At 37.5% G+C, this 25,556-nt stretch overlaps 1 protein-coding gene across 5 annotated transcripts in view; it reads left to right on the top strand.

Annotated features, from left to right (window-relative positions):
- The window catches only part of STAU2 (staufen double-stranded RNA binding protein 2), a 171,245-nt gene that overhangs the window by 41,768 nt on the left and 103,921 nt on the right, over positions 1-25,556 (top strand). For all 5 annotated transcript variants that reach the window (XM_085053043.1, XM_085053044.1, XM_085053042.1 and 2 more), the window contains 4 exons: positions 10,589-10,748; positions 14,212-14,319; positions 19,858-20,070; positions 22,436-22,573. In XM_085053043.1, the coding sequence (XP_084909169.1) occupies positions 10,589-10,748; positions 14,212-14,319; positions 19,858-20,070; positions 22,436-22,573 (619 nt within the window). The remainder of the gene's footprint in view (positions 1-10,588; positions 10,749-14,211; positions 14,320-19,857; positions 20,071-22,435; positions 22,574-25,556) is intronic.

The following is a 25,556-nucleotide window of genomic DNA, read 5'->3' as shown; positions in this document are numbered from 1 at the left end:
TAGTGAGTAATACAGTTCATGGGAAATTTTATGAGCTAAAGTAGATAAGAGTTTGAGATGGTTGTCTTCTGGATGTCTGCTTTAACCTCTAAATATACCATGTACATCACAACTTCATTATGTTTTTACCTTTTTTTCTTATTGTACTTGGTTTTATCTCACAGAAAAGGACCTTTTCTTTTTCCTTGTATTTATCTTTTGCTTCTCGTAGCTCTCATTCCATTTCAGCATTGTCCACTTGACATTTTCGTATGTATTAAGCTCTGGAGGCTGTATTCTTGCTATGTTCCTATATTATTTATGCTCTTTTTACAGTCAATAGTGAGTTGAAGTTTTGTTGACCATTTTCATTATTTAGTTATTCAGTTCATAAGTAAAAATACTTCTTCAGAGGCACATAACATTTTCCTCTCTGTTCTCTTTTTTGTTCTATTGTTTTTCACTTGTTTTTTCTACCTTAGTCTTCAATATACAGTACTTTGTGGGAAGTTCTTCTCATGATCATTTTTTCCCCTGGGTTTTTCCCTTTTACTTCTTCTTAGCCTTTTTTTTTGTAGCCCTTACATATCTCTTGCACAAGTTTCTCTTTGTAGCCCTTACATATGTATATGTAGCCCTTACATATCTCTTGCACAAGTTTCTCTTTGTTTTTAAGAGAGGGTATTTGGTCTGGTTTTGAGACCTTTCTGGAACTTTGACAAGTGCTTCATCTTAACTTCAAGGGTTTAGATTGAAAGAGAGAAAGCAATAAAAGTGGAAGCAGAGACCTGAACTTAGTGTTCATGGAAGCAGCTCTGAAACTAGTGCTACATAGCTAGTTCAGTATGTTTGCTCTATTACTGGTCAGCGTAATCAACGGCAGTTCAAAGTCCTTAACTTAAAATGTCTGTAGCTTTCTGCTGGTTTCTTCTAGTTACTTGTGATAAGAAACAGCTTTTTTACTTCTTGTTGTACATATTTACTATAGATGGTAAACAAAGTAGTGGTAAACGCAGAGAGTAAATATTGAAATATTTATTTCAGTCCAATGTCTGTATTGAGCAACTTGAAAGTCAGAGGAAACAGTGATGTGGCAATATTATCATCTTGTCATCACAAATTCTGCTGGGAAGATTCCACATTAGATAATGTTATGTTAAACTGAATCCTCCTCCCTCCTGTTTTTCACTCGGAAATGTTTCGATATTGTGATTGTGGAAACATGAGTCAATTTTTTTTACTAAGTTACTCATACTGCTTGAAGGAACTACATAGCCTCTAGCTCAGGAAAAGAAAAAAAAATAGAAAAGGGAATTATCATTAGCTTCATGAAAAATTCTCAGAGTCATAACAAAGTTTAAAAGAAAGTATAAATAAAGACAGACGAAAAGGTATAAAATTCAGCATGAAATTACTGTATACTAAAGGTAGATTGTGTATGACTGATGTGTTAACCTTATATGTTATGTGCTAACTCATTTTTTTAGGTAAAGAGAGTAAAGTAAATCTTATATTTGTGGGATTCAGTTAAGCATTTCATAGCATTATATAAGGATAATGTTTCCATTAAACTGAAGGAGAAGAGGATTTGTGTAAGAAATGCAGGGTGGGAAAGGAAAATAAAAATAATCAGCAGTATTAAAAGTCAAACTAGGAGGAAGATTATTATGTACAGTTCTTCCAGTGTTAGAATCAAGCTTTTAAGATATTTTTGTTGAAGATGTTTGCAGAAGAAGTAGAAAAATGTTCATGAGATGTATAAGGCATCAGTGATACACAGGAAGGTCAAGATAGGCAGGAAGACTTGGGTGATAGATAGGACTCACATACTAGAAATGCAATGAGACTAGATTTTCCAGTCTAAAATGTAAGATTAATAACATGGACACTAGTAGTACTAACTCTGTTGTCACCTGAGGTTATTCAGTTGGAAATCACAGAACAGAAATGTTATATTATCAAATATTTGCAAGATAAACTGATAAGAACTAATGTGGTTGAATTAATGGAGAGGCAGATGTGATTTTTAAGATGCCTTGAGCAAGATATTTCTGGTAAAGATACATAAATATTGCTATTATACAGAACACTGTTAGCCTTTCATATGGTATGTTGTCTATCATTCTTGGCTTTTGTATTTAAGAACAGGAGCAAGTATGGGGAAGGGCTGTGAAGGATTATCAAGACAGTAGGTAGCCTTTTATACAGAAGAGTTCTGAAATACTTTAATTTGTTCCCTTTCAAAGCAAAGGCTGACAGGGAATGGGAAAGCTCACCTTGGAGAGTAAACAACAAAAAAATAAATAAGCTTAGGATAGTATTGACACAAACCAAAATAATGTATGTAAAAGTATAGCCTAGCTGAACATTAGGACATTCCTAAGTATCAGCTCAGCTTCTAGATTATCCTCCCAGCAGAAGCAAGTAATCTCATTTGTTTTCTAATAGACCTTAACAGATAAAGAGGATTACATTATGCAGTTGACTGCAAATCATGGATCTTGACCGCTTAGTGCAGGATTTGCTTACATTCTTGCATTTGAAATAGACAAGGTTTGAGGTTTCTATGTCTTAAAATGGGAAACATCTTTGTTATGTTTTCTGACTATTTTTTTTAAATGAACAGATGCTTTTGAATCTCTTTCTGTTAATAAGTTTCCATCACATGGTTATTCTTTACAATTCTTACATAGGCAGTTAAACATTCTTTTGCTTAGGGATTTTCTAAAACTAGGTCAAAATTGGTTTCATAACTGACCATAGTAAATATTAAATAGAGAAAAAATATGGAATCATTCAGAATAATTAAATTAATTTAAAGTTTTTAAATATTTGACTTATAATTTTACACCATCTTTCAAATGAAGAATAATCTGGTGTGGCTAGCACAGTTTTTCCCATGAGAAGTTTTCTTGTGTTTTGTAAATAAAGATAAAGTTTGGATGTTGTTGGAACAGTGTCCCAGAACTTGAGCAGTGCAGGCCTGGCCAATCAGGCCTGGGAGAAGGCTTCTGACTGACCAATCTGGGTGACTTTTGAGAACTCTATAAATGTGATGAAATCAAAACAATAAAGGTCATTGCTTCTTGCCACTGAGAACCGATGCATTCATTACTCTGCTAGCTGCTCAACAGCGACAATCTGGGACAACTACACATGATTTTTCTTTTTTTATTTCTCACCTATGTAGCTGAGAGGAGGTCAGCATTCAAATAAGGGATATCTGTGTCTAAAACTGATATATAGCATGTGTTGCTCACTTTACATTAAGAATGTCTTGCTCACTTTACATTAAAAATGTTTTTGGAGGATGTGAAAGTAATTCAGAAGAAAACAGCCAGACTAATTCATCATAGGATGGTTTGGGTTGGAAGGGACCTCAAAGATCATCTTGTTCCATCTCCCTGCCATGGGCAGGAGCACCTTCCACTAGATCAGGTTGTTCAGAGCTCCATCCAACCGGGCCTTTAATGCTGCAGGGATGGGCATCCACAACTTCCTAGGTAACCTGTTCCAGTGCCTCAACACCCTTATAGTAAAGAATTCTCCACTCTTGTCCAGCCTCTAATCCACCAACATCCCCAAGTCCTTCTTGGCAGAGCTGCTCTCAATCTGTTCATCCCCCAGCCTGTGTCGATACCGGGAGTTACCCCAACCCAGGTGCATTGCTTTGCACTTGGTCTTGTTAAATCTCATGAGATTCCCATGGACCCATTTCTACAGCTTGTCCAGGTCCCTCTGGTGTGACAACCTCTCCACTCTGCTTGGTATCATCTGTAAATTTGCTGAGGGTGCACTTGATCCCTTTGTCTATGTTTTTAATGTCAGTATTAAATAGCACTTGTCTTAATGGAGATCCCTGAGGATCACCACTTGTCACTGATGTGCATCAGGACTGAGACACTAACCTCTACATTCTGGATGTAACCATCCAAACCCTTTCTTATCCATCTAGCAGTCCACTCATCAAATCCAGCTCTTTCCAGTTTAGAGAGAGAGAGATGTTGTGGGGTACCATGTCAGATGTTCTACAGAAACACAGATAAAGGATATCTGTAATCCTTCACTTGTCACTTGTCACTCCACTGCCACTAGGTTGGTCAGGCAGGACTTGCCCTTGGTGAAGCCTTGCTAGCTGTCTCAAATCCCTTCCCTGTCTTCCCTGTACCTTAACACAGTTTCTAGGAGGATCTGTTCCATGATCTTCTCAGGCACAGAGGTGAAACTGACAGACCAGTTGTTTCCAGGGTCTTCCTCACTATGCTTTTTTAAGATAGGTACAATGTTTCCCTTTTTATCAGTCATCTGGGACTTCATTTGACTGCCATAACTTTTCAAGTATCATGGAGAGTGGCTTGGCAACTAAATCCACTAATTCCCCTTGGGACTCTGTTGCAGCTCATCCAGTCCCAGAAACTTGTTTGTATTCAGGTTCCTCAAGTGGTCATGAACATGGCCTTTACTTACAATAGGAGAGACTTTGGTGGTGTGGGGAGGAGATTGCTGTTGAAGACTGTGGCAAAAAAAGTTGTTGAATATCTCAGCCTTCTCCTCATCTGTTGTTAGCAGTTTTCCACCATTGTTTTTCAGGGCAGAACACCTTCTCTGACCTTCCTGTTCTGGTTAACATACCTGTAGATGTCCTTCTTTTTATTCTTTACATCTCTTGCCAGGTTCAGTTCCAGCTTCACCTTGGCTGTCCTCTCCCCATCCCTACACAACCATACTTCATCTCTACACCCTTTCCAGGTTACCTGTCCTTGTTTCCATACCTGTGCATTTACTTCTTTCTCTTTAGTTTGACCAGCAATTCCCTACTCAGCCATGCTGATTTCTTGTTTTCCTTGCCCAGTTTCTTTCTCCTGGGAATTGCTAGCTCTTGTGCTCTATGGAACACTTAACTAAAGATCTGCCAGCTCTGTTCTGCTCCGTTGTCCCTGAGGGCAGTGTCCCAGGGGACCCTATTGACTGTCTCCTTGAAGAGCTGAAAGTTTGTTTTCCCAAGGTTCAGGGGCCTAGTTTTACTCTTTACCTGACCCATATCCCTCAGGACTAGAACTCCAGCAAGGCATGCTCACTGTAGCCCAGGTTGTCTTCAGTCTTGATGTCCTTGAGTAGCTTGCTTGCATCAGTGACCAGCACATCCAGTATCACATCCCCTCTGGTAGGGCTGTCTATTACCTACCTCTGGTAGGGCTGTCTATTACCTCACTCAGCTACCCATCACCAACTTCCACCTCTGGGACCTGGGTATTCTGAGGGCTGCTGGTCTTGATATTAAACACTGAGGCAAAGAAGGCATTAAGTATCTTTGCCTTTTCCTCATCCCCTGACACTTCTCTCTGCATTTAACAAATCATGAAGATGCTCCTTGACCCTTCTTTTGTTGCCAGTGTATTTATAGAATTTTTTTTGTTGTCTTAAACTATAAATCCAAATCAAGTTCTAGTTGGGCTTTGGTTCTTCTAATCTTCTCCCTACATGACCTTGCAACGTCCTTATAGTCCTCCCAAGTTATCTGACCCTCCTGCTAGAGATGATAGATTCTCTTTTTCACCCTAAGCTCTCTGTTTAACCAGGCTGGTTGAGAAGTTATCCTCCATGCATTCCAGGAGTCTCCTGGATTGCCTACAGCTCACCCTAGTACTTTGCCAGCAGATGTCAGGGTGGTTGAAGTCCCCCAGCAGGACAAGAGCCTGCGAGCATGATCCTTTCTGGAACTGGAAAAACAAGGCTTCATCTATAGGCTCCGCTTGATCAGGCAGCCTAGCCTGTAGTAGATACAGTTCAAGAAAAATGGACTGTAGTTCTCAAAAGGAGTACTTGGAAAAGAGAGCCTCTTTGTTCCCAGGTGTTGTTGTGGATCTGCTGAAAGAACCAGAAGGTGCACTGTGTGAAGACAAAAGTGACTATACTGGATGTTTCCTTCTTCAAAACATAGAACTCACATCTGTAAGAAATGCACGTGGCTAATGGACTGCTTAGAAAAATAGGACATAGCCAGGGAACAGCTGCACTAAGCAACTTGCTCCCCTAGAGAAATTTCAAATGTTACAGAGAAAAGGTTGTTCACAGCAAATGCTGTGTTTCCTACTCTCCTGCATGGTCTGTGGCTCTCTATCACTCCACTCACAAAACTCACTGCATTTTCTTGATTAAACAGTGCCAGCAGGGCTGCCAGTTTGATTGACTTCATGTGGAAAAGGAGCCAGATAAAAAAAGTGCAGAGAATGACCCTTTCAGCACAGAGCTGGCATCTGAAGAATGACTTTCCCATAACATGTTGTATCTCATATTTTAGTGGCCTTTATCTTGGCCAAAATGATCCCAGTTCCTCTTCAATTTGCATTATGAAATGGGAGTAGGGTAACATTTTCTATACCGCTTGCGTACTGGGGAAGTAATTGGGTTTAGTTGTTCTTTTTTACTTAGTTGAAGAATATGTTGACCGTTGGAATTTAGAGAAAACTGCACTTAACTTAACTTAACTTAACATGAAGCTAAATGTAAATAAATTTCCTGGTTTCTGTGAGCTGCGTCTTGCACTTGCTTTTTTTCCCCCCTTCTAAGAAGAAAGTTACAATATTTATCAAAAACATTTATGCCATTGAGGAATCCAGAGAAATGCAGGAAATGCGGTATGAACACATAACGTATGTACTAATACTTTATTTGTCTTTGTGTGTGTGGATTTGATGGCCAAAAAGGAAGAGGCCCCAAGGGCTCCTTAGTATGCAATTAATATTTTGGCTAGAAAAGCAGCAGATTGTTTCAGTATGCTGACATGTTATGACATCATATTCCAGTAAAATTATAATGAACAGAATTTTTGTTTGTCTCTGTGGCAAACCAAAATGAGTTTTCTAATTGTCAACAGACCTTGGTGATTTATTTAATTATAGTGGCGCCCACTCACACCAACTTAGTTAAGGTCTGTCAGCATTTCTGTTATGAACCCCTATTTTTAGGGGTTTATAACTAGTTGTAAATATTTACTCATTGCTGAAACTTGACATTCAAGGTCACAGTCATAGAGCAAGTATCCTTTTTCAGGTTGACTATTCTAGTGGCATTAGCTAAAAAGTAGATTTCTGATGCTGTGAACTTGGAGGGAATAGAGGGAACCTGTTTTCCAGACCTCTTATTTGAAGGTTCTTCTTAAGAATCTCAAATGTCCAGAGGAGCCAGATGAAAATGAGCTTCTTTTTTAGGTTATATGTGACTGATTGTGTATTATCTGTTATCACACTTTGTTTTCTTTCAATTGAATGCACCATTTCACAGGCCCTTTTGTTGTCTTCTAGCCTTACAATCTTCTGTCATTTGGCTGTGTTGGTCAGCTTATGTTCTGAGGAGTGTACCAGTATTACCTGAAAATCTCTTTTACATAAGAATTTTCTTCAAGGAAAATCCTAGCATTTGTAGCTGCCATGTAGAATGCAGGGAAATGTGTATTTTTTAGATGAAGATAATATTAAAACTTTTAGAGACCTAATGAGTCCATAAGTGAGGTGTTACTGTTCCAAATCCTGACTGTTTCAGTTCTGTGGCTTAACAGTGACAGAGGACTGAGGAGTGTAGAGCTGATGTGTAGATATTCTTGTGAGGGAAAATATTGTGCTGATATTGCATAATAATCAGCAAATTCTATACAAACAGTCCAAAGATTGCTAATGCTTTCTGCCCTTTCTAATAACTCCTATGTAGTACATTTGGAAGGTTGGATAATGATCATATACAACATTTTACCCCTGCACAGGCTTGTTCCTTACATGAGTGTACATCTTCAGGATGCAGAATCATTCATTATTAAAACTCATGCTGTACTTTCAGACTGTAATACTATGATTACTTTTGTGGCTTTTCTTAGTGCAGTCTCTGTCTTCATCACTGAAAAGAGGATGTTGTTTCCTTTGACACGGTCCTTGTTGTAGAGAAGCCAATATCCTCACATATTCAGTTCATTTTCTGAGGATTTCAGGTGTTCCTTTGCACTCTCCTGGCAATGCTCATATTATCAGTGCTCTGTTACAACTCTGCTTGAGGCCAAGGAGAGCAAGAAAAATTTAATCAAAAGCATGTAAAAGCCTAATCATTCTGCCAATGCCAAAGAGCTGCATGAGGCTCTAGAGCCACAGGCTGAATATCATTTTTCCATATTATCACATAAATAGCTCCCTAAACACTCTTTAAAAGAAAAGGTGGGGAGGGGAGAGGAGAGGGAAAAAGAGAGGGCCTGTTGTGGGAATTGAGTTTATAAAGTGGATTAAGTTCACGTGCTTTCCTCCTTTGCATGCAATGTAGAGAAAGGTACGTCTAGTAACTCAACAGGAAACAGGAACTTCTGATGGATATTGTATTTTCCCTTAATCTAGGTAGTTGCTAACAGCACTACCACATTTCTTCCTATTTAAAGTGAGGATTGTGAAGTAATGAGGTGGAACATGCTATCAAGGTGCCTACTGCTTTTGCATGACACAGCTTGTCTTGTGCTAAGCAGCAGCCAACACATGTAGCTGCTTCCAGTTCTGCATCTTCTGGGATGGTGGGAGGATTCCTGGGAACTCTTTGAGGAACTTGAGGGTGCCTGTTGCTGCAGTAAAAAGATAACTACAGGAGGCTGTGGCTTCTAGCAAGCTCTAGCAGCTGCTGGTAAGGTCTGTCAGCTATTCCTGGTCAGAATCTGCATTGAGCTTTCCTTCCAGTCATCTCCTGATTAGAAAGGGTCAAGCACCCTCTCAGCAGGTACTGGGGAAAAGCATATGTAAGTGCAGGGCCTAGAGCACCACTCCCAGAGACAGCCAGCAGACACAGCAGACTGCACAGCAGTTCATGCAGAAGGGAGTCAGAAACTCTGCTGAGGATGGGCTGTGTGTTCAGCAGTGCTGGTGATGCACCACCTCGCATGATTCCTAGCACCATCTGGAGCAGCTCTCCTGGTACATCAGAGACCTTGAGTCAGAGCTGGCTCCAGAGCTCTAGCTGGGCTGTAGAGATAGTGGTCTTGTCTGCAGGAGGTGTACACTGTCAGAGGATTTGTGTTACCAAGTCAAGAAGATGCAGGAAGATGTCAGCAAACTGTGCTGACATCACTAGAGCAAATGAGTAAGAGATCAGTTGGATCTTCCCTGAGAACCAAGTACAAGAGCATGGATTCCCAGCCATACCAAAAGAGGACCAGGGAGAGTCAGTGTTATTTGGGCTGGGAAACAGAGAGGGAGAGGGAGTCCTGTGATGGCAAAGGCTTGAAGCTGGTAATTTTTGGCATTGGGAGGAAGACTTCTGCTCCATCTGCAAATCTGTCACAATTTCTGTGCCAAGTGTTTGAATTCCATTAGGTGTGTAGGAACTTTGTAATAGTTTTCCAGAAAGTGTGGTCCAACACTAGAACAGGTTTTCCAGAGATGATGTGGAATCTTCGTCCTTGGAAATATCCACAGTACCTTGAACAATGCCTGAACAAGACAGTGCAACTTCAGGTCTTGACCATGTTCTGCCATGTGCTGCGTTGGACCAGATAACCTCCAGAAGCCTTTCCAGCAGGAGTTATTATATATAATTTTATGCAAATGTTACATAAGCAAAAGTATTTCCAGGCCTTAAAAATTCCCTCTAAGTGTGTTAAACCGTAAACAAGGAAGCAAATACCCACTTTTTGCATGTCATAAAGGCAACTTAGCTCACTCCTTCAAGGCCCTATAGCCAGAGGCTTGTTGGAGCCAGCATTATGTTTGGCTCTTTCCATATAAACGTATTTTTAGAATTAGGCACAACGTTCAGGAACATTGGGGCCAGAGTACTTATTCACACTTGTTTGGGTTTGAAGTGTGCTGCTCTCTGGTAAACTTTTTATTTTGTTTTACAGTTGAAACAACTGTGTTAAAATTATTAATGAAAATTCAGAAACTCTTAATACAAAAAAGTTGCCATCCATGTCCACAGATGAAAGTAGAGAGAGCACACTTTAAAAAGGATCCTTTGAGAGGAATAAAGAAAATGTAGAATTTTGTTTGAATAAATCTAGTACTTTGAGTAAATCTAGTTTTGTTGCGATGGACCTTGCTTTTGCCAATGCTTTTGGGATCCTGGGCTTTTTTACATTGCTGTAAAATATGGACAAGTTATTTGTCAGGTGAGGATCCATTTCTGCTAGGCATATTCTCTGTCATCTGACTTTTGCTGTCCCTTAGAGCTGTGCTGTGATGACAGGTTTCATACGAGCAGCCTTACCACCCTTGCTTCGTTCCACTTGTCTGTAGGACAGGAGTTGTCTCCCAGGCAGGGCTTCCACTGGAGTTTTCATTTCTCCTTAGGTTTCACCTTCTCAAGACTCAAACCAAGAAGAGAGCAAAGCTGGGCTGTAGGGCTGATAAATAGTGGAGCTCATTGCAGAGCTCCACAAATGTAGAAGGAGAGCTGGTTTGCAAACAGGAGCTCTGTCAGAGTTACCAACTGCCTTGATGAGGGACTGTCCATGTATTTGAGTACTGGGTTTTATTCTGGGAGAAAAGATAATATTTTATCCCCCAATGCTACTCTATTTTACATAAAATGGATGGTTAAAATTCCTAACTTGTATTGTTGTTTTCTTTTCATTACTTCCTTGCAGGTATCACTGCCCAGTGCCTAAAATTTTCTATGTCCAGTTAACTGTTGGCAACAGTGAGTTTTTTGGTGAAGGAAAGACTCGTCAAGCTGCTAGACATAATGCTGCAATGAAGGCCCTTCAAGCTCTTCAGAATGAGCCTATTCCAGAAAAATTACCTCAGGTTTGTGCTTCAGGAAACTTCTTTTTTTTTTAAATAACTTGCTTTTTCGCTGCTATGTCTTCAAGTGCTATATATATTGCTGCTTAAAAATTAAAATGTTGTGTCATATTTTTAAAAAATATTGAACAGAAAAATTGTTCTTAGAATAATCTTTCTAAATTGAAAGTGAAAATATAGTAACATTTCCTAGTCAAGGATGCCAAGTACTTGCAAGATCTCTGGGAGCAGTTGAAGACCACTTGGGATACTGTAAGTTCTCAATAGCAGGTGTGTGTTGGTAGGACACCAAATCAAATTCTCAGTCAAGTAAATCTCTGTGTCTTGGTTATGCTGAGATTAAGGGGCACTGGTTGCAGGTTAGTCATGAAAAACATCTCTGTCATTTCGTAGGTTAGAGCTGAAGGTGACTGGAGAAGGCTGGAGGTAACACTTTTCCTAGGTCATGATGGAGGGAGTACAAAGTGTTGCACTATGTGGAGCTGAGTGTAGCTCTCCAGAGAACTGGGGATAGGTTAAAAAAGAGTTTAAGGGCTTTGTGGTGCCAAGGATCAGGCTCCTCCCTGCTGCTGGCCATGGGAAGTGCACACAAGGCTGCTACACAGTGGTGGGATGTGGAACATGGAACATGGTCCATCTTAGTAAAAACTGTATTTCCTTCAGTTGACCATCTTGGTTCTTTCTTCTTTCCTCCCCAATCACTGACACTGTGCTCCTGAGGGAGCAAGGACAGACCTGCTGGTACGCATCTAGTAATTCCATTAGTAACTCAGTGAACTTGACTGGAATGGGATCCATGGAATATAGCACAGTAGTTAAATAGGTCTCTCATTTGGCCTTCACAGCTGTGCTTAATGCAGCCTTCTGTATATTCTTCTTCCATTTCAAGGTATCCTTTTTTCCTTTTATTAGAAAAAACTTAGTGAAGGATAAAATCTTTTATCCATATTAAACCACTGAAGAGGAGTATTGCCATCTTAATGCTCAATTGCAGAAATGTGTAGAAGAGCATAAGGTGAGCAGAAGCAAGAAGCAATCAGCCAACAGGGCAGAGCTGCTGGTGAATTTGAACCTGCTTTCACAAAGAGCTATTGTGTGTCTGCCAAAGCACCTCTGCTGTCTCATAGATGTTACACTAAAAAAGGCCTTACAGTTAAAGTATCAGTTGTGGGAATGAGGATCAAATTTAAATCCAAAGTGCCTGAGACACTCCTGAACATATTTTATCTTCTGTAGGGAAGTCATGTGACTAAGGCTTGAAACCTTATTGCTCAGTACTAAGGTCTAAGCCTTGATCCTCCCTTTTTCTCCACTCACAGTTATGTTCTCTACTATGTTTGGTGGAAAAATATGCAGGGAGTTAAGTTGTAGAAGGGACGATGGGGGATTTTCTGCACAGATGTGTTTGTATTAATCATGAAATTTTATACAGTAATTTCTAGTTTAGACTATACATATCTGGTTAAACCAGACTACAGCTAGAAAACCTAAATGTTCTTGACTTGAAGGCTGGCTGACAGACCAGTGGGCATTATATTATTTTATGTAAATTATACCAGTGCTTGATTAGTCTCCATTTCAAAGATAATTTGTGAGGTATTTCTTCTAGAATTCACTTAACTTTGTCTTCTATTGAATTGGTATTTTATCTTTGGTAAATGTAGCCAACAGATATCAAAAATCTCTTCCATATAAACGTTTACAGATTAGGCTTAAGTATTTTTGAATCATTTTGTACAACTAATTGTTTTCATAGTGTCTCAGTACAAAGTTGTTTTTTCTTCTAATCAGTAGTTCATTCTTGTGGCTTCTTTTTGTCAGCCTTTTAAATTATCAGTGTCCTTTATAGAGCACAAACTTAACTGAATACAATACAAAGTAATATTCTCACTTAGGTTTTTTACAGAATAGTAGTACCCCACTCTTTCTATCTGCATTTTTTTTTTTACTTTTAAATATTGTCCTTTTAACACTGCTGATCTTTCTCCATGAACCTAATCAATGCTTTGCCTATTCTATAAGTAAGGACCTACAGTCTTGATTTTAGTGGTACTTTACATTTCATTATTTGAAATGAGCTAGAGGTCCTACATAATTTCATTATAACTATCCTTGTTATTGTTTTGCACTGCACACTTTTTTTTCTGGTGGTTCTACAAATTTTATAATTTTTTCTGTTTTGTATTTAGCTCCAGATCAATATCAGGCAAATAAGTGGCTTTTTTTCACACTCAGAATTTTGCAACTATTTCATGAGACAGAAGGTTTTCCATGTCTGCATGCTGTAGATGAGTGCTGAATTTTTGGCCATGTGTTATCTTAAAGATTAATATATTAGGAGTTAACAAATGGTAGATAAAAGACTGATCAATTTAATTTTAATGTGAAGAACATAATACTTTTTTAATGCTGTTTTATAACTGTGGTATCTGCATTTTGTAGCTATGCTGGTGGCTGAAGATTTAGATCAGACTTTGTTATGTAAGATGGGAGCTCTGCAGGAATCCACCTAATTCAGCCCAACTGTCTTTGATGTTTACCTCCACTAATAAAAAATGAGGAGCCTGGCCAAGGTTACGTGGTTGTTGAGAGATCCCAGTTTGAAATGTTCAGAGCTTTGCAGTTTGAAAGTAGCTGGAAGTGAAGCCTCTGAGAACTAAGGAAATATGGCCTGGGGGACAAACACCAAAGGCAGTGGTTGTAAAAGGCAATAACTGACTGATCCCCGTGCTGATGGTTGTCTGAGAAAATTTAGATTTACCTGAAGTGTAAAGCAAAGCTGAATTTTAGGCAGAATAATGTTTCATTTGCCTTTTGTTTTTTTTGATCTCTTTGCCTCTCCATTTATTATGTTCCTATGGATAAATAAATAATGTTCTGTGTTGAGCAAGCTGTTCTCTGTCACTACCTTTTCACACTGGTCATAACTCCCAGAGGGAAGTTGATGGAGGGGCCATTAACCAGCTGGACCTGCTGAGGACACCTGTAACCTGGTGACCCAGTCAAAGTGTGGGGGTGATTGACTGAATTTCTTCTGACAGAAGTGCAGTCTTCTGTACTTTCCAAGAAGTACAGAATTCTTCTGTGCTTAGAAGGGGTACCCACAGAGAGACTGAGAAACAGGTCAAAGGATATGTTTGATCCTCATGTTTGACACAATGAGTGTGTACTCAGACAGTTGTTATCCATGTCATTAATAAGACTAACATCCATAGACATTATTTTGCCATCTGTAATTAATTTATAAATTAATATGTGTGTGTTCCTTTATTATGAAGCATAAGCACAACATATATGGCTTCAGTCAGCAGGTGTCTGATAGTGGGATGCTGATCTGGATGCACAAATGATGATTTACAGCCTGACAGGAGACTTCAAAAGTCTCTGAGAAACTGGGGGGAGAAGGATATTATATTTTGTTGATCTTCTAAGAATTGTAGTATGATTATGTATGCATCATTTTCAGAATGGAGAAACAGGAAAAGAGTCAGAAGAAGATAAAGATGCAAACAAATCTGAGATCAGCGTAGTATTTGAAATTGCTTTGAAGCGCAATATACCGGTCAGTTTTGAGGTATGTGTTACATTTTTATCTGTTACATATTTATCTTGCTAAGAATGTATTAAAAAAAAGGTACCACTGAAACTCAACAGAGTCAACATTTATACATAATAAATATGACTTTCATATTCAGGGAAATTATAAATAAAAAATTGTCAGTGTATCAGAATCTAAGACAGTGATTTTTTTTCTATTAAAATAGATGCTCTTTCAGAACTTTTAGAGACCTAATATTTGTTTGCAAACAGTTGGATGGCAGAAAGAAAGTTAAACCATCTTCTGTATAGGGCTGTGGGATTAGAAACTGTACCTCCACTCAATCTGATTTGAAATAATCTTCAAAAGCGTGAGCCAAAGTCTTTGCTTTAACTGTAGGCATTCATATGCTAGAAAAGTTCTCATTGAAACATTTTGCCTCCAGTGTGCTGTTTTCAGAAAGTCATGACTATCTGCCACCCTGTTTGGTTCTGTTTCACTTATCTATTTCTTACTTAAGCCTTCACAATTTTTTTTTGTTTGTTTGATATGATTTTATCTATGAACCTGCTTATGACACCTTTGTTTACCTGAAGTAATAAAGAGCATTTGGAATAACTCCAATGCTGTCAGTGAAGTAACTATGGGAGAATGAGTGATACTAACAGGAATGTTTTTCCTATGGGAAAGTTCTTACAAAACCTTGTTGTAAAAATCTAGCAATGTTGTGGTAGGAAGCACCAGATTTTCAAGCTGGTTCTTTTTTTTTTTCTTTTTTTATGCAGACAGTGCTAATGTAAGTGGCTTTTTATTTTATTTTTTGCATTTTGTTTTAATTTAAACTGAGTCTGCATGAAAGACATGGGCAGTGCTTATACTGGTGATGGTTATTTTCTCCAGTGCTTTTTCCTTTTAAAGTATAGGCATGTATTTGCATGTGAAAAGAACCAAAAACCCTAAGCTGTGGCATGCCTTAACAGTGTGCTGTATGCAGTTTACTGACGTGTTTGGCCCATGTCCCTGAATTGGCCAACGTCAAATATTGGACCTTCTTAGAAATCAGAGAAATCTCTCAGAAAGTAGGTAAGAAAGACAAAGAATATTGTTTATGACTAAGGAATTCTTTGGTATAACAAAGGCATATGTGTGTATGTCTTCTTCATTCCTGTTTGATCTTATTTAAGGGAGAGCATTTGGTAAGGAGAGAGTGAATGCAGACATACTTTGTACAGGAAAAATCTAATGTGTCACTTGGCCAAAGAATGTTAGCAACACTGAAAAAAGACAGTTTCTTGCTCTCCTGACAGGTTTTGTGTTATTTCCTGCCTTTAAATCTAAGTATAGGTGACATTCTCAAATAGAGTTTTGATTGAACTTGGTTCTGGCTTACTTTTCAATAAAACTGCTAAGCAATTATGAATAATCCCCAGGATCTGATGTTTCTAATAGTATTTTGTTTACTAATGGTCTTGTGTTATTCCAGGCAGGCATCAAAGCTTTTTCTAGCTTTTATTATGTGTGTGGTAGCTATAAAATGATCTGCCTTTTCTTCAACTGACAAAGCTTTAGCCAATGTTCCAACAGTGCTGGGTTATGCAACAAAGCAATGATCATAAAGTATATGTAGAGTGCTATGTAAATGTGTCCTCAGAATTGCACAAGGGGTGAACAGTCCTGTTTCGTGTAATGTGGCTAGTTTTAATTGTCTAGGAATTTTAGGATGAGTTTTAAGGACTTTCTGTCTATTAAGTTGTTAAATAAAAACATTCAATTCTAACAAAGAAAAAGCTTTACTCCATGCTTGTCACCGGTGCATTCTTGACTAACTTTGATTCATCAGCTATTAAGTTAAAATTCAGCTGCTCTAAAGCATTTGTGGGGCTCCTAATGAACAGTTTTTAAGGAGGAATACAAAAGTGATTGCTGTAGAAATCGTCAAAGTAGCTGTAGGATGGCCATTTCACTTCTTATTCCTGCCTTGACAGTACGCTAAAATCTTGCTTTTTTCTTTTTTTTTAATATGTATGGTTTTTATTCCTTATATGTCAGTAAGGAATAGCTGAGCCTGGAAGACATAACTGAGGTCATCAGCTTCAGATAATAGAACATGTTGGGGTGTTTCAGATGATCACTTTATTTTCAGTATTTTTCTTTGGATTGCAGTGTTATTTCCTTAGAGTAGCAAATATAAGATGTTTTTTCATTCTCAGTGTCAGGAGGGAAGGCAGTTTTCTGCCCCTCCATCCCAGTGTTCTGCTGGAAAGTGTTCTTATGTCTCAGTCTTACCACAGTAAGAAAAAGATTCTGCATTTAGAACCAGGGGCAGACCAAATTGCTCATTGTGGGAGAGTAATTCTCAGCAGGAAGTTTCACACCTATCTGGCTCCTGCTGTCCTGGGGATTAAGGCTTTGGATGATTGACTACTGAGTAGCTCTCAGATTTTGCAGAATGGTCACTCTTCTCATTGCAGTTTTACACTTAGACAATCATATCAGATTTTTTTTTTTTTTTTTTTGTAACTGAGGAAATCTGGTGTATGTGCCTGCACAAGCTCCTGGAAATATAGATATTTTAAAATCTTATAAATGATCATGTATTCACAGATGTAGGTGACATGGGTTTTTTGATCTGATTTTTGTTTCCTCTGGTTTTTGGGCTTTTTTTAAATGTCAATTTAATCCTGTAATAATAATCTTTTGAATTTTCTACCTGGCATCTCATTGATAATTAAAGCCGTGTTACTCTTTCACTGTAATCATACTGCTGTTTTTCATTTGTCAGCATGATTCATTAAGTTGAGCCAAATTAATTCTTGATGTAACTTGACCTTAGATGTGTTTTGGCCCCATGTGTTTTCTCTTGCTGTAATTATTCTTTAAATCCATGGAACAGAAAAAGAAAAGTGTATTGAACTGTCACCTTTAATCAAATTCTCAGCTTTAAATTAGCCATGATTAGGTCCACAGGTCGTATCTTTCAACTTAGGAAATAGTTTAATGTCCTAATGTGTACAGTGTTCTTAGATAGCAAAGGCTGAATTTCTTTTTTAGTGTTTTCTGTCCCAAGGCTCATAGCACAACTGTTTGAAATCATATGGAGTAAAAAGATCTAAAATCTGGGGTTAACCAAAAATGTTGTTAGGTAAATATTTTTTGCCTAATTACCAAATTTGGATGTTTAGCTTGATCCAGATCCCATCTGAATCCTGTGGGGTTCATTCCATTGACAACACAGACCTTTTCCATTTACACACTAACAAAGACACAGTTTTTAATGTTTTCTAGTCAATGATTTACCTTGTGTCACATACTTAAAATTTAAAAGATGAAAAATGCACCAGAATGCATTAGTTTTATATTAAGAAATATGTTTTTGTGTTTATGAAAATATAATCTGGTTTGGTATTAACATTCTTTCTCTCATATATATGTATACTTGTGTGCATTTATATAAATATGGGAAAACTTATATAAAACTAATATTTTAGGAACTCAGCAATTATATTTCTTAACCAAGTTATTTTGTCCTTTTTCATCTGGTCAATATAGAAAATTCTTGTGTATTTTATTAATACATTATATTGCATGTAAAGACAAGCACCTATATGATGGTATTAGTAGAACCACAAAAATACTAAGGACCTTAGTAAGGTTAATTTAGCTATGTTTTACAGCAAACATGTAATACTTGGATAGCAAAGTACAGGGATGATTTAAGATGCTGTAAAATAGAGTGGGAAACGCTGCAGTGCAATGAAGGAGTTCAACATGGATGCGAAGCCTGACTGTGTCTGGGAGCAGGAGATGCTGGCACTGGGCTCATCCCAGCTCTGGTGCAGGCAGTGCAGCATCCTGTGGCTCAGCATGGGTCAGTGCATTGAAAGCACTGCTGCCTTCTCATGTGGTCAAGCATTAGTAGACAACTTTCAAGTGAGGCAATGTTGAAAACACTTCTGAAATTAATACCTGGAACCTTAGAGTGGGAACAATCCTGGGCTACAACAGAAACATCCCATGCTGGCATAGATGTCATCTTATTCTGGGAAAATGAGACAAAGTTGTCTGTTAATTTTCATTTGGTGTCTTTTTATTGATATATGCTGTGGTAATTGTATTTGCTGGGTGAAGTTGCCACAAAAGAGAACTTAAAAAAGAAATACAAGCCCAAGGAGACCTCATTACAGTGCAACAGCAAAACTAAATAATGCAAGGGACATGACCTTGATAAAAAGAACTTTAATACAAAACATGTTGTAATAATATTAAGTTTGAAGGTTTAAGCACATTAAAGCTATAGTTATTACACCAAGAAGGCCCTTGTACCTTTGCCTCAGTTCCCTTTCACTGGGACATTACTCTTCTTCAACAAATTGTTTGATATAATTCCATCATCTGAAGAAAAATTGGTATTTTTATTGACTTTGAAGATATTATAAAGAGGTGCCTGTCAGATACTCTAATGTCTCCTTATACATATTACATATAACAAAGATTAAATTAGGTAGCTGCTTCCGCCCATCAAACAGAATAACTGAACCTTTTCCCAAATGAGGTCTCTTAATTCCTGATAGACATTGTCCAGACCAGTAAATGGTGCATACATGAAGAGATGGCTCTCTTAGCACTTGAAGTGCTGTGATTTGTGGGTGAATGCATCCTAGCACCAGCCTTCTAAAAGAAGATGTGTGTGCGTGTGTGTGTGTGTGTGTGTGTGTGTGTAAAAATGAAGACAGAAAAAGAGCTAAAGGAAGGCATAACATTCAGAACTTAATTTTTTTTCTATATTATTTTAACTTGTAGTAGTGGAGAAGTACTTCAAATGGGTTTTCTCATTGTCATGCTAAATATGTTTGGAAGGGAATGAATGAATAAACGATTTTTTTTCAGAAATAAGTGGCTTTTGTGTGAGTTATGGTTGCTCTTTTGATAATCCTTTTCAATACTGTTGGGAGGGACAGCTGAGAGTCATGGAGGCAAGAATGTGTCAGCGTTTCAAATGTATGGGATATTGCTCTTAGCTGTTTTCTCTGGCAAGGCAAGAGTTGAGAGCAGGCATCCTGCCTGCACCTATTGAGACTGAAGTATGGGACTATGAACATCCAATGGTTTAATGATAATAGGAAAAACATTACAAACAGGTTGAGATCATGCCAAATAAATACAATTTTGAATATATTTTGTGTAAAGAAATAGCCAAAGCCTGGTAGACCTTCATGGATTTAATTTCTTTAGCATGTGAAGCACCTTGCAAAGAAAAAAACCCACCAGCCTTGGTTTAAATATGCATAATTGTTGTATATTGTGTTATTCTATAAATCTTTCAAAAATGTAGGTCTACTCTTATTTTCTGTGAAATGCTGAATATGGTGGTTAGGTTTGCTTTAACTAACTAGTCCTAATATTCTGTCCTCAAACCTCATATTGTCAGTAATACTTGTCAAAGTTCTGTGAAAACCCATCTAATGCCTTCAGTTAGCAGGAAAACTGGACTAGTAATAAGTAAATTGCAGATATACACACATTAAGTTATCTTCTTGTAGGGTACTTTGACTCAGTGTTATTTTCTCTTAAAAGGTGATTAAAGAAAGTGGACCTCCTCACATGAAGAGCTTTGTTACACGAGTTACAGTAGGAGAATTCACTGCAGAAGGAGAAGGCAACAGTAAGAAACTCTCAAAGAAACGTGCTGCAATGGCTGTCCTACAAGAACTTAAGAAACTTCCCCCTCTTCCTGTGATTGAAAAGCCAAAACTTTACTTTAAAAAGCGTCCAAAAACAATATTGAAGGTATGTGTCCACCTTTGACACAATTAAGAATGTTTGCTGAGAGAGTAACAGTCAGATTTAAAATCAATAAAGGCTTATTTGTCATTTTCTGTCAATAATGTTAGAGTTTAGTTGTTTCTGTCAATATTGTTACTTGTTTGCCTGTGCTAATATGCTGGGCTTTTTTAAATCTTGTGAAGGCTGTGGGATTCTTCAAACAGAATGGCTTGTAAATAGCTCACATCACTGAAGTCTTCAAGACTTTGGTTCAAGTCTAGTGGAGGATCAAGCTCTCCAAGCAGCTTTGTACAGCCATGTGAACTTTTAGCATCATCTCCTCAGAGAGGCCCTTTTAGTGTATCTGGTGCTTCTCTCCCTGGGCTCTCTCCACTCCCCAGTTTGAAGGGGGAGAGAGATACCTGAAATAGTAAATAAATGGATACTACTTTAGTGCTTTAGCACTGAAAGCATGACTGTTAGAAATCTGTATACTGAGGATACCAGAAAAGCCCTTTAAAATAAGCAGATACTTTGGAGAGTGCAAAACGGAATTTGGAAAACATACAAAGGACTTATTTATCACCTTCATCTTTTCATTTGCCTTCAATACAGAGTAAGTGATTTTGCCGCAAAACCTAGATTAATTAGATACCTGTCTCCTGCTAAAATTCTGGGGATCTAATGCTCAGAAACTTCTAGGAAAAAATGGGCAGGAAAATTATTTAATGGACAACCATCAGCATTAATGCAGCTTTAAAGCTGAAAGATTGGAAAAGGCTTTTGGCTTTGGCTTTCACATCTTGGAAAGTTTTTCTCAAGAAAGACGCTAAGGGTATAATAATGAAAAAAATCTCCTATATTACCGTATACCATTTGCCATTATGAACTTAAATTTAATTATCCACAGTTGGCCTTGTTAGAAAGAGACATTAATTTCAAAATAAGCTGGATATGTAGATGGTTTTCACTTTTTGAATATCCAAACTTCTGAAATGTTTTCAATGTGCCTGTTTCTTTCAATTTAACATGCATGTGTTTTGAGCATCAAAAAAAGTGGCAACAATAAATTCTTTTTATTTGTATATATATTTATGAGGCTGTATCATATGGTCTGCTCTTTATTTAGCCTGCTCTGCATTTTGTCTCTGCCTGGCTTCTTGCCCACACAGCTGCCCTTGTGTATGACATTGTCATAGCTCTTTCACCTACATCTTCTCTAACTGCTGCAGCAGTTACACTATGTAGGATTTGCTGCACAGCTTTCTAAATATAATATCCCTCTCTGGTCTTTGCCTTCAGTTACTGATCATTTCTTCAGGTTCCTGAACACTTGTTTGTTATTTGAGAAGCTCAAGCAAGCATGAGTGCTCATCTTCTCTGAGCCTGCAAATGGTTTCACAAAAGGGAAATAGCTTAATAACAGAAAAACAATTCTACATTCAAATGCCATTTATATTTGCAAGTGCATTCTTTGTGTTATGGTATATAAATCAGTTAAGTATGCCTTCAGATAAATTTTTGGGAGTCTTAATTTCTTCTTAAAATCCACAAATAGTTTCATAGCTATGTGCTTTTAACGAGCTTTTGCTGTGTGAGCAATAATTCATTAAAAGAATTTCAGAGCTAGAGTTTTCAAGGACTGTAGTTCTTCCTTTGTCTGTGTAATCTTGGACTGGCCATTTTGTCAGTTCCTTTCTTTCTGTGCCATGAGATAATTCCCCCACCAACCATAGTTTTTTGAGACATTACTCTGAGGATTATTGTCAGTTAAGCATTTGAAATACTTTCGGGGTGGTTCACAATATGCAACAATTCTAGCTATTCATTTCATAAAAATATTTTGAGGGTAAATTCATATGACACACAGAGTAAACCCCCTGCACCTTTAGTTGCATTGTAGGATGGAAAGCCTGAAGTACTGAGAAAGAAAGCAGGAAAGCTGAGAGAGGAAGCTTCCTTATGTATGGCAAATTGGTTTTGTCCTTATGTAAATCCTACCTCTTCTTAGTGCATTGCATGTTCCAGCATCATTGCAACCTATTTTAAAGGACTGGGGAAAGGGTCCTAGAAACAGGCAATAAGATATAATTGACTGATGAACTTGCTACTTTTCAACCATCCTTGTGAGAATCTCCATAGGTAGGAGAGGGTATTCATATCTTGCCAATACCTGCAACAATGATAGACAGTTTCTTTCCACAGCTTTGAGCCTGAGGATTCTTATTTTTTTGTCTCATGATCAAAAATCATGAAAATGGAAAGTAAGTTACTTCTTATTCTCTTAGAGGGAGTGTTACAAAATCCTAGTACATGTTTCAGTGAATCAGTGTAGTCGTTATAGGGATATATACTGAAATAATGTTTTTTTCCTTTAAATCTGGTTTAGACTGGTCCAGAATATGGTCAAGGAATGAATCCCATCAGCCGTTTGGCTCAGATCCAGCAGGCCAAAAAGGAGAAGGAGCCAGAGTATGTTCTTCTTTCAGAGAGAGGAATGCCTCGTCGTCGAGAATTTGTTATGCAGGTATCATTTGCTGTCATGTTAGAGATAATGGCCTTGCTGTGTTTTATTCAAACTCAAGCAAAATGGTGGCATAATATGAAGTGGATCTCCCTCTGTTTAGTGTTTTGCCTTGCTGTCAGATTTAGAGAAGTAGTATGAAATACTACTGTCTAAACTTTCTTCTTTCTCTTGGTGAAACAAATGGCAATTTATTATGTGCCTTCTAGATGCTTTTCATGTAGTGGTTTTACATTTTTTTAATACTCTTTATTTCACCTGAGTGTTACTGTCTTTGTCTCTGATAATTCATGATTTATTTACTTTTATGGGTCTTTTTGGGGAAAAAAAAATTTGGGCTGGTGTTGATCAGAGGATTGCAACAATAACTAGTATTCTGAAATATGGGTATTAATATCTCCATAATACCAGACATTTTGACTTCAAAAAATAGTTGGTGTAAATCTTTTCAGACTTTGTTTGTCTCTGAAATACAACCAAAAAAGCCAACCACATGTTTTAGACTGTCCTCTGACTGGACCTAATACTGAAACAGTAGATCATTAATGTTCCTTTCATATTTAAATTAAGAACATGTACAAAGATTTGATATAACCGTGATATTTTGTTAGATAGCACAACAGCAGGTTGCGAAAGATTAGGAACAGGAAAGGATTCTGTACTCTTGTGTTTTCACTCAAGGGTAATTTTGTGCCGGAACAACTCAGAACAGAATACCTCAGCATGTTTTGACTTGTTGTCTACAAACCACACCAAAATGTCACTTCTGATCACAAGCAAAATTTATGATGTTCCAGCACCTCCTTCTCCAGAAAATTAGTTATGTTTTCACTTAAATCTTGAAGTTTCTCCTTCATGTCTCTGAAGATAAGCTAGTAATCTTAATTTTCTTGGATCTCAGTGGTCTTTCTTAATGATTTATTGTTTTTCTCTCTGAAAGAAAATATTGGGTTGCTTTTGTTGCAGAATCTTTTTTTGAATGTAAACTTGGATTTCTAACATTTTATGAGACTTGAAAGTATTTGAGAAAGAGTGATCCTATCACGGAAAATCTCATTTTTCATGCTTGGACCCCCATGGGACTGTCCACAGTTGGTAGTTGTTGTGTGAGGCCTCAGAAGGAGAACAATGTAACATAGCCCAATATTAGAAAGATGTCCTGGGAATTTAGTTTTCTTTTGGAAGAGTGTCAATAATGGCAAAGTCTTTGGTTTGAATAAAAAAGAAATCTTAAAAGCAGTGAATATGTAGAAGATTCCTGTGACTAAGAAGGCTTGTGAAAGAAAGAGTCAAAGAAACTCCATAGAGCAGTTGCTTTTTTACATATACTTTTAAACTCCATTTTCACCCCTTTGTAATATTTTCACACTAAAATTATACTGCTGTTTCTCCCACCTTCAGGAAGTCTCAGTGAATTCATTATGACATGCAAAAAACCTTATCAGAATAAAAAAACCTTTGTATAAACAATTTAAACCATGTTTTCATTTAATTTAATTGAATGTGGAAGTAAAATATCCAGAGATAATATGTTCATTTTTATCTGTCACACAAAGAGCAAGTTTAAATGTGATGAAATGGATCCAATTACATGTCCTGGCTACTAGATAAACAGAAGAAAACCTCTGATGACATTAGTTGGTGTTCTGTTCCCAAAGTTAATTTCAAAAAGCTCTTTCTCTTTGTAGTCAGGCCTTTAATCCTTGATAGAGGTTATAATAATAGCTAAACCAGTTTTACAGGTCTGAGAAATAGCAACACGTTGATTTATTGTGAGCTATGTTATAAATTATCTTTTTGTCTTGTCCCATTAAAGCCCCTCGATTTTATTGCATTTAAACTTGTAGCAGATTGGCTATTTTCTAATTGGTATTGTGAACTGCATAGAAGATAAGGGTTATATTTTAAGTTTATTAATATTTCTGGCTTAGGTAGACAAATCTTCTTACTTAATGATGTATATATATGTACTTTGAAGGGATGTTCATGATTATTATTTATTTTCATCCTCTTAATATCAAGAATTAAGAAGTATTTGAGTAAAGTAGAATTTAAACTTTTAGGAAAATATTTATATGGTAAGTTGAGGAAAGTGAAGAATTATTGAATTATATAAACTTCTAAATATAATTTATTCTTTATTTAGCATTTGTATGCTGGTTTTTACAATATTTTAAAGCTCCTTCCAAACCATTTCAGGTCTTTGACCTGTGGGGTTTTTTTAATTCAGATCACCTAGACTATTTTATTATTTTAATTTTATTTTGATTTCCTTTTTTTGACACAGTTTTGAAATTGTGCAGTATTTTAAGAAAAAATTTGGCAATTAGAAGGGCTTAATGGACTGAGCAAAATGCACTTATCAAAGAGCTATGAATATTGCCTAAGTGAATAGCAATGAGAGAGCTCATGTCACAAACCAGACACATACTACTGCTCCAAGAGTTTTAAGAATGGTACCAAAGCCAAGGATTAACTTGAAGCTGCACATTTTGTGAATATCCATTGCCTACAGTTTGTCCTTATTCTGGGGTTTTAATTTCTCCTGGTGTTATGAAAGGCACGATGTTTGTCAGAAACCCTTTGTGCTGTACAGACCCCAGGTCCACTGAGGAGCCTTCTTTTCAAGGACTGTTTGGATCAAAGCTTGTCAGCTGTAAGCAGTTCAGCCCCTGTGTTCCTTGCAGTTTGACAAAGTGGGAGGAATGCAAATATGGTTTTCATCCTTCTTTAGAAACCACTCTCGTTAAATCTCCAGGTCACTGTTTGTCTCTCCATTGTTCTGGGTACTGTCAATGATGCTGGGGAGCTGCTGCAGGCAACACTTCTTCCTACAAGAAAGTGGAATTACAGACCCTGGGGCAGTTCCAGTGTTAACACAGAGTGGGGGAGAGGCTCATGAGAGAGAATGGGGTTGACACAGAGGCTGGTGGAAAAGAGTGGCAACTGTGTGTGTGCACTGAGATGCAGAAAAATGTAGCTCTTG

The sequence above is a fragment of the Lichenostomus cassidix genome, chromosome 2, assembly GCF_008360975.1.
Source record: "Lichenostomus cassidix isolate B80296 chromosome 2, HeHo_3.0, whole genome shotgun sequence".
Classification (NCBI taxonomy): Eukaryota; Metazoa; Chordata; class Aves; order Passeriformes; family Meliphagidae; genus Lichenostomus; species Lichenostomus cassidix.
The sequence above is the reverse complement of the archived record's forward strand: the minus strand, read 5'-3'. Positions and strand labels throughout refer to the sequence as shown.